Below are 9,291 nucleotides of genomic sequence, written 5' to 3'. Positions count from 1 at the left end.
GTCCAATAAACATACCCTTATAAAGCATTTTCCTAGGAAACTTCATTTGAGACACACTTATAAACTTAGGAAACATTTTGTACATGTTACCTTATTAGAATCCTCCTCCCCTTCTTAATTATGGATGATGATTAGAAAAGTGCATTGAAATTATGTCGTTGTTTATCGATAAGAAAATGACTTATAAGGGTATGTTTATTAAACTTTAGAAAATCAGTAGAATCCAAGTCAGTTGATGGAAAACCTATTTTTAAGTAATAATATGTATTTTTTAAAATGATATTTTTTGAATAAATTATATAAAATTAATGGTAAAATGTGTACAAAAAAGTTTAATGGTAAAATATGTACAAAAAAGTTTAAAGATATAATGTGTACGTAATAAATAGTAAAATCCAAGTTAACAGCCACGTGGCATGCCATATGGCTGGTGACCTACTATTACCGGTAACATAATGGTATTTTTTGAACAAAAATAAAATTCAACGGTCATACATGTACAAACGTTATAGTTGGTTGATGATATGTGTACAGAAAAAAAATTCAATGATATTTTTTGTGCAAGTTTAATAGTTCGTTTAATTTACAAGTCAAAAGGAGGCACGGGAATTTTTTGCAAAAAAGTTTCGTGAAGAATGTCATGAGAGACCGTTATTCCTTAATGAAAATTTTCTTAAACTTTCGGATGCAGACAGGTTCTTTCTCGAAAACCCTTTTGATGTTAAGGAGATAAAAGAGGCAATTTGGAGTTGCGGTAATGATAAAGCCCGAAAGCCCCCGGGCCTGATGGTTTTACCTTTAAATTTATTAAACAATATTGGGAGATAATGAAAGGAGATATTATGCAATTTGTCAAGCATTTTGAAAAGTATGGTTTTTTCTCTAGGGGAAGCAATTCTTCTTTCATTTCCTTGTTACCAAAGGTTAAAGATCCTCTCACGCTTCATGAATTTCGTCCCATAAGCTTAATTGGGTGTGTCTACAAAATTATTGCCAAAACTCTTGCCGAAAGAATTAAGAGAGTTATTGGATCGGTGATTGGGGAAGTTCAAACTGCTTTCATTGAAGGGCGAAGCATTCTTGACAGGCCGATGATTGCTAATGAGCTATGTGCTTGGGCTAAAAAATCTAAACGGAAAACATTCATTTTCAAAGTCAATTTCGACAAAGCTTTTGATTCTATTAATTGGAAGTATTTGGAATCGATAATGAAACAAATGGGATTTGGAGATAAATGGATATTTTGGATAAAAGGTTGTCTCTCGTCTTCTCGGGCATCTATTCTCCTCAATGGCTCCGCCACAAAAGAGTTTCCAATTACCAAAGAGGTTCGGCAAGGGGATCCTCTATCTCCTTTCTTGTTTATAATTGCTATGGAAGGATTAAATGTCGCCATGCGTTCGGCCTGCGACCATTCTTTATTTCATGGGGCTGAAATGCCTAACAGTGGCCCTATGATTTCTCATTTGTTTTACGCCGATGACGCCATGTTTATTGGAGATTGGACAAGCTCCAACTTCATAAACTTGGCAAGAATTTTGAGATGCTTTCATGCATCTTCGGGGCTCAAAGTTAATTTTCACAAATCCAAAGTTTATGGCATTGGAGTTTCGGAGAATGAAATTGCTAGTTGCGCTAGAATTCTCGGTTGTGAGGCAGCCTCTCTTCCTTTTAAATATCTTGGAGTCCCTGTTGGAGCAAATATGTCCCAAAAAAGGAGCTGGCAACCCATCATTATTGATCGTGTTCAAAATAAACTTTCTCTATGGAAAGCTAAAACTTTATCCTTTGGCGGTCGCCTAACTTTGGTTAAAGTTGTGTTGGGTAGTCTCCCTCTTTTTATTTTTCCATTTTTAAAGCCCCGATTTCCATTATTGATAACCTCGAGAAACTGAGAAGACGGTTCTTATGGGGAGGAAGTGAAGAAAAACAAAAAATCAATTGGGTCGCTTGGAAGGTGGTGCTTGGGCCAAAATCGTCTGGTGGGCTCGGGATCAGATCCTTGGCCTTGCTTAACTGGGCCCTCATGACAAAATGGATTTGGAGGTTTAAAACGGAAAATGACTCTCTTTGGAGGCGAGTGATTAGTAGTATTCATAGATGTGAAAGAAAACCTATTCACTCTTGGGCTAAAAAATCTCTCCCGGGCACTTGGAGTAGTATTGTCAATGTCTTCTCGACACTTGGCAATATTGATATTGATGTTTCAGATATTTTTGAATTTCAGGTAGGGGACGGAAAGAAAATTTTATTTTGGCTAGATGACTGGCTAAAGAACGGGACTTTGGCAGTGAAACTCCCTTCTTTATATGCGTTAGACAAGAGGAAAACTTGTCTTTTAGGTGACAGATGGGTGAATGACGCTTTGTCGTGGGCTTGGAAGCGGAAACCCAACAATTCTCAGGAGCTGCTGGAATTGAAATCTATTTTGGATGTTACAAGGATGGTTGTTAGATCCAATGGGCCCGACACTTGGAGATCAAGGTTAACTGTTGATGGTTTTTTCCGTGTATGCGATCTTAGGGCCCTCATTGATAGTAAATTGACTATCCCGATAAATAATCCCACGGTTTGGCTTCACTTAGTTCCTATCAAGTGCATTAGTTTTGTTTGGAGGGCTTGTATGGGGTGTATTCCTATTGCAGTAGCTCTTTCCAGGAGAGGTATCAACATGTCTTCTATTTCCTGTCAAATGTGCTTTAGTGGTGTGGACACTGCGGATCATATTCTCCTGGATTGTCCGATTGTTTTTGATTCTCTACGCTGGATTTTCAATTGGTGTGACGTTTCTATTCAAAGGTTCCTTTCGATTTCAGATTTTGTTAAATTTGCTGCCTCATTGGGGAACTGTCCAAAAAAGAGAAAAATATTTATTGCTATCTGCTATGGGTTTCTATGGTGTATGTGGAAAGCAAGGAACGACGTTTGGTTTAACAGAATCCAAGTAAACTCTTCAAAGTTGGCGGATAATGTGATTTCTATGGTTTTTAGTTGGCTGAAATATAGGGGTAATTTTGGAAATTGTAGATGAGAATGTTGAGTTTGTTCCCCTTTTGACATTTTGTAAGTTTTGTTTTTGTTTTTTTCTTTTGTGCCCGATCTTTTTCTTTTTGGCTGTGGTTTTAATAAATTTCGTTGGTTCAAAAAAAAAATTTACAAGTCATTTTCCCTTAAATATAATACTTGAATCATTATAAAAAAAAATGATAATAAATTGATCAATAATATAATTATGGTTGTTTTTTTGAATCAACAATAAATTGATTCTCATTTATCCCGCATCTGGTAATTAAGAGCGCTAAATCACGTTGGTACCAACAGTCAATCGCCACCGTGGCAGGCGCCTCCATTCAAATCGTAGTATTCAAGAGGGGGAATGGCATAGCCGTTGCAAATTGCAATTCCTATTTTTATTTTTTTATATTTTTTTTAATGATTCAACGCAAAACCGAAATCACAAACCCAAATTCAACTCACTCCAACTCCAATTCTCAACTTGGCAGCCAACAATTCCCAAATTACATCCAACGGAAAACAAATTCACAAATTGCTTCTTGATTTTGTTTCCTTCCCTCCCTTCCTCCAACAGCAATCTGGATTCAACAACTGTAAGTGCATACTTCCCTCCAATGGATTCTCTCTATTCTTTGCTTCTTCTTCTTCTTCTTCTTCTTCTTCTTTTCACGATTACATTTACTGGTGTTCGATTCGATTCCCGTTAACACTTCCCTAGTTTACTGATACATGAAGGTATGGTTCATAAGATGAGCGTCAGTGCGCCTGTTACACCAGCAACCAAGATCCGAAGAACACCTTCTTCAACCCCAAGTGGCCCAAGAATCGCCGAGGAGAAGATACTGGTCACCGTGAGAATCAGGCCCTTAACTCCTCGAGAGCTTTCCGCCTATGATCTTATTGCTTGGGATTGCACCGATGAGAATACTGTTGTTTCCAGAAACCTCAATCACGAACGCCATAACGGAACTTACACTTTTGGTACTGTTAACTGTTTCATCATCTTCCTTCGTCAACGTACGTAATATGTTTCTTTCTTACGCGATTTGGTATATTACTTTCAGATAAAGTCTTCGATCCGTCTTGTCCAACTAGGAAGATCTATGAACAAGGTGCTAGAGATGTTGCCCTCTCTGCTATTAAAGGGATTAATGGTAATCTTCTCCTCTTCTTTCGAACCATTTCTAGGTTTATGACTTCAAATTCAATATCCATAACATCACATCTGTCTCTCCTCTATTACATTGCAGCTACAATTTTTGCATATGGTCAAACTAGCAGTGGCAAGACTTACACCATGAGGGGAATAGCAGAGAATGTTATCGATGACATTTATGCCCATATTAAGAATGTAAATCCTCATTTCTTTGATTCGATGAGTGCTCATAATCATAACACTTAGCTGTATAACAATGTAAGGTTCAATGATTCTGTCTTTTACAATTTACAGGCCATGGAAAGTAAGTTTGTGTTGAAGCTTTCTGCTCTTGAAATCTATAATGAGACAGTGGTAGACCTGTTAAACCGTGATTCTGGTGCCCTTCGTCTCTTGGATGATCCTGATGTAAACACTAAACACATCACATCAAATGCTTTCATTACAGATAAAATATCCATCTTTTTCTTTTAACTTTTAAGTTTACAGTGTCTTGTTTTGTTTGAATCCAGAAAGGCACAATAGTTGAGAAGCTAACTGAGGAAGTCATCAAAGATGCTCAGCATCTAAGGTGCTTAATAGCAACTTGTGAAGGTAAATACTATAAATAAGAAACCATTTATAATAATAGCCCATTACAATTCTTGATTCTGTTTGCAGCTCAAAGACAAGTCGGCGAAACTTCTTTGAATGATAGAAGCTCAAGGTCACATCAGATAATCAGATTGGTAAGCTTAACATTTGGGCTTAATTTCCAGACATGTTATTTTTTTAATGGCTTTCCTTTTTTGTAGACTATTGAGAGTAGCCATCGTGAAGAATCAGGATGTGTAAAATCCCTTTTAGCAAGTTTGGTATGTTTCCCACTTTAATGTTTTGTTTTATGACTTTATCTTATGATCATTCCTTGTTTGTTGACTGTTGTTTCCTACCTCTTTAATTTTCTTTCAGAGTCTTGTGGATCTTGCTGGAAGTGAGCGTACTGTTCAAACAAATGCAGATGGTATTAGGCTAAAAGAAGGAAGCCACATCAACAGAAGCCTACTCACTCTAACAACTGTGATTAGGAAGCTAAGGTAAAAAAAATGTTACTTGGTGAAATTAAAGTAACCACAATAACATACATTTTACATTTTAATGTTGTTTTCTTGAATGTAGTGTTGGGAAGAAAAGTGGTCACATACCATATAGAGATTCTAAACTAACAAGAATATTGCAATCATCACTTGGGGGGAATGCAAGAACTGCAATAATTTGTACTATGAGTCCTGCATTAAGCCATGTTGATCAATCAAGAAACACATTGGCTTTTGCAAATAGTGCAAAGGAGGTTACAAACAGTGCTCAAGTCAATATGGTATGATGAAATTGTAATCTTGTTTGACTTAATGTTTTTCTGCTTGGCAAATTAATGAAAAAACAATTCTTTTTAACTTTTAGGTTGTTGGAGAGAAGCAAATGGTGAAGCATTTGCAAGAAGAAGTGACTAGACTTAAAGCAGAATTGTTGACTCCAGAGGCTTCATCCTCAAAGTGTTTAAGAACTTTGCTGTTGGAAAAAGAGCAGAAAATCCAACAGGTATTTAGTATTAACACCAGATTAAATAAATAGAAAATGGTTTTATTTATAATCTTGAATCTTTTTACAGATGGAAATAGAATTGAATGAGATAAAGCGTGAAAGAGACCTTGCACAATCACAGCTAGAAATAGCAAGAAAACTACAAAAAGACACAAAGGAGCCAGTGATTCAGAATCAATTAGCCAAACGTCTCTCATTCAGTGATCATATATCAATATCAAACAGGCGAACATCTGTAAGAAAGTCAACTCAGTCAACTCAAAGAAAACCATTAAGACAATCAGCTACATGTATGGATCCATGCATGTTGGTGCATGAAATAAGAAAAGTGGAGATGAGACAAAGACAATTAGGTGAAGAAGCAAATCGTGCACTTGAATTACTTCATAAAGAAGTTTCCTCTCACAGACTTGGGAATCAAGATGCTGCTGAAACCATTGCAAAGCTGTTATCTGATATCAAAGACATGCATGGAATCAGCAATTCCATTCCGGAGGAGATTGAAGTTAAAGACAAAGCGAGTCTAAAAGAGGAAATAGGTCGTTTGAAATGTGAAGAAAACACGATTGCTTCTTTGGAAGAAAAGCTTGAAAACGTGCAGAAATCTTTAGACACATTGGTTATGTACAACAATGAGGAGGCTTCAAGGAGTCCTTTAAAGACCAAGATTTTGAAAACGAATGCAAAAATGTCAAGTTTTATAAAATCTCCATGTTCACCTTCTTCATCAGTTATTCATAACATTGAGAACATGGCTCCAGATAATCAAAAGATCGAAGGGGACAAAAAGATTACTCCTGCTGCTGCATCAAAGCAACCAAATGTGAAAAAGATTCAAATGATGTTTAAAACAGCAGCTGAAGATAATATTCAAAGCATTAAGTCTTATGTTACTGAACTGAAAGAACGTGTGGCAAAGTTGCAATACCAAAAACAGCTATTAGTCTGCCAGGTTAGTTAGAATTTAGAAAGAAAGTAAGTTTCTACTGAAATTCCGAAAATGCCCTTTGTGAAATTACTGTTTTGATTTGAGCAGGTGTTGGAGCTAGAGGAAGCAAACGATGGTGGTGGTGGGGCGACGGATGAGACGGATTTTGTGGAGGAAATGGAATATCCTGTCATGCCACGTCACCTTGTGTTTGAGGAACAGAGAAACCAAATAATAATGTTGTGGCATTTATGTCATGTCTCAATCATACATAGGACACAATTCTATATGTTGTTCAGGGGAGACACTGCTGATGAAATATATGTACAAGTGGAACTCAGAAGGCTGACGTGGCTTGAACAGCATTTGTCAGAACTCGGGAACGCAAGTCCAGCTCTTCTAGGAGATGAGCCAGCTGGCTCTGTCACTTCAAGGTCAGTATTAGTAGTTGTTTCATTTTGTAATTTTAGGGTTAAAAAAAGAAAAAACTATACTTACTAAGTGTGAGGTTTTGATTGATATTGATAGTATAAAGGCGTTGAAACAAGAGAGGGAGTATTTGGCGAAAAGGGTGAGCACGAAACTGAGTGGTGAAGAGAGGGAAATGTTGTATAAGAAATGGGAGATTCCAATGGAGGGAAAGCAGAGGAGAAGGTTGCAACTTGTGAATAGGTTGTGGACAGATCCTTTGAATATGAGACATGTGAAAGAAAGTGCTGAAATTGTTGCGAAGCTTGTGGGGTTTTGTGAAATGGGGGAGCATGCTTCCAAGGAGATGTTTGCTTTGAATTTTGTGAATCCTAGTGATAAAAAAGCCTGGATGGGTTGGAATTTGATATCCAATTTGTTGCATTTGTAAAAGAATTCGGTTCCTGTTGTAAATTCATGTGACAAAAATATCATCTTGAAATAATGAGAAATTCTAATGGCTTGATTGGATGTTGTGTTGTTTTCTATTTGGATTGCATAAAATGGTTAGTCATTCTATATGAGGATTGTTATTGTGTGTACTAGAAAAGTCGTTGTTCTCCTCTATATGTAATGGAAGTATCTTTGCATAAAGGTTCCTTCGTATTTAGGAGGAGTGTTGACAAATAAGGAAGTCCAATATTTTTCACATATGAATATGCAAGTATTTTGTCATTCTAATGAAACATATTTCTTTCATATTAGGGAGGGAAAATGACTTAGAAGGGTAACTACCTCTTATCCGCGTTCACATATTGACGACTTTTTTTTAACATAAAAAAGTAAGTAATTTGTTTTACATGTTTAAATTACACCAATATTACCGGCTATTACTTGTTTCAGCTGATGTGGCTAAATCAAGTCTTGGGTGGCAAACACAAGATAATACGTGGCATCTATGTGGCATAGTACACATCACCTCATTTATATAAAGGGTGTAATATGGTTTGTTTGTACGTTAAAGCCCTAGATCGACAATATCGACAATGGCTTCTTCTTCTGCTTCATCTGCCTCTTCCAAATGCGATGTCGAATTGCAAGTTGATCATTCATGTAACTGCGACATGCCATTGCGTGTGAAGATTTCAAGAACACCTGACAATCCTGGAAAAAAAATTCGAGTTTGTCAAAACTCTTTGGTAAATATGTTTGTTTTTAACCATCCCTAACTGAATCTTCTTCTTCATCTTCTCTTCAATTTAACCTTTTTTTTTATCATTTCCTTAACAGTGCAAGAACTCCAAAATGTAATTTCTAGGAATGGCTGGAAGAGGATGAGTACGAAGTAGAGAAGAACAGTGATTTGGGACAAATCTACAACCTAACATTGAAGCTTGGAAATTTTGAAAACGAAATTTGTATATGTAGGAAGAAGTTGGAAGAAGAGAAGAACTGTGATTTGGTTTTCAGACAAGAATTGGACAAAGTCAAGTGGAAATAGTTTACTTATAAAGTTGCATTGTTTGTGTTATTTTTCTTGTATGTTAAAGATGTAGTTTTTAAAGTTTGATGTGTTCTTTGTATCTTGTTTGATGTATTATGACTAAATCATGTACTTCATGAAGTTTTGTATGCAATGAAAGTTGGACGTATTAAGACTAAAGCATGTGTTTGAGTTAAAGACAAGGAACACAAATGGCATTATAAACATCACAATTGACATCACCAAAATGTATACAAACATCCAAGTAAACATTACTTAAATAAAGATGTTAAACATCACAAAAGCCATTACAAAACACATGCTAAAGTACCTTACAATACAAAAGATTCCAAAATACATCAGAAAACATGCATCCAAAAGATTCCCAAACATACAAGACCCAAGATGTTATGTTTTGTTTTATTAATCCTTTCTTGATTTGTTTCATTATTGTTAATGTATTTATCATTATCAATAATTTTTTTTGTTGATTGGATAAAAAGTTGTAGAGGGATTCTGCGCATATTAATGATACATAGAAAGATCTCTATGTATATTTTTTTAATGAAAAATTTAACTAATAATTCAATATTTTTTATTTTTAATATTTTCAAAATTTTTTGGGATGATTCTGCATTATTAATTTTATTTTTTTTCATTATTTCTATTTCATTTCTGATTGTCTTTCTTCTATCAATCCTATGTTTCATTTCTTCTTCT

The 9,291-nt window shown here is 35.7% G+C and overlaps 1 protein-coding gene across 2 annotated transcripts; it reads left to right on the top strand.

Moving 5' to 3' along the window:
• The first annotated feature begins 3,405 nt into the window (after positions 1–3,405).
• Positions 3,406–7,619, top strand: TES (ATP binding microtubule motor family protein). Of its 2 annotated transcripts, none has more exons than XM_079009789.1 (14): positions 3,406–3,608; positions 3,751–3,996; positions 4,080–4,169; positions 4,266–4,366; positions 4,466–4,579; positions 4,684–4,765; positions 4,832–4,899; positions 4,966–5,025; positions 5,123–5,247; positions 5,330–5,528; positions 5,612–5,749; positions 5,820–6,704; positions 6,789–7,114; positions 7,209–7,619. In XM_079009789.1, exons 2-14 carry the CDS (start codon positions 3,753–3,755, stop codon positions 7,537–7,539), a joined length of 2,763 nt encoding a protein of 920 aa, XP_078865915.1. In that variant the 5' UTR covers positions 3,406–3,608; positions 3,751–3,752; the 3' UTR covers positions 7,540–7,619. The 2 variants fall into 2 exon arrangements, with proteins under 2 accessions (XP_078865915.1, XP_078865916.1); XM_079009790.1 differs by having other exon boundaries at positions 3,734–3,996.
• Positions 7,620–9,291: the final 1,672 nt, after the last annotated feature.

This window comes from Lactuca serriola, chromosome 7 (assembly GCF_051521515.1).
Source record: "Lactuca serriola cultivar US96UC23 chromosome 7, Lser_US96UC23_V15, whole genome shotgun sequence".
Taxonomy (NCBI): Eukaryota; Viridiplantae; Streptophyta; class Magnoliopsida; order Asterales; family Asteraceae; genus Lactuca; species Lactuca serriola.
Note: the sequence above shows the minus strand (reverse complement) of the source record. Positions and strands in the feature narration are given on the sequence as shown.

Coding starts and splice junctions, on each gene's coding strand:
- TES (XM_079009789.1), top strand. CDS start 3,753: ATGGTTCATAAGATGAGCGTCAGTGCGCCTGTTACACCAGCAACCAAG. Junction 4,766..4,831: donor CTTAATAGCAACTTGTGAAG/GTAAATACTATA, acceptor TTCTGTTTGCAG/CTCAAAGACAAGTCGGCGAA. Junction 4,900..4,965: donor CACATCAGATAATCAGATTG/GTAAGCTTAACA, acceptor CCTTTTTTGTAG/ACTATTGAGAGTAGCCATCG.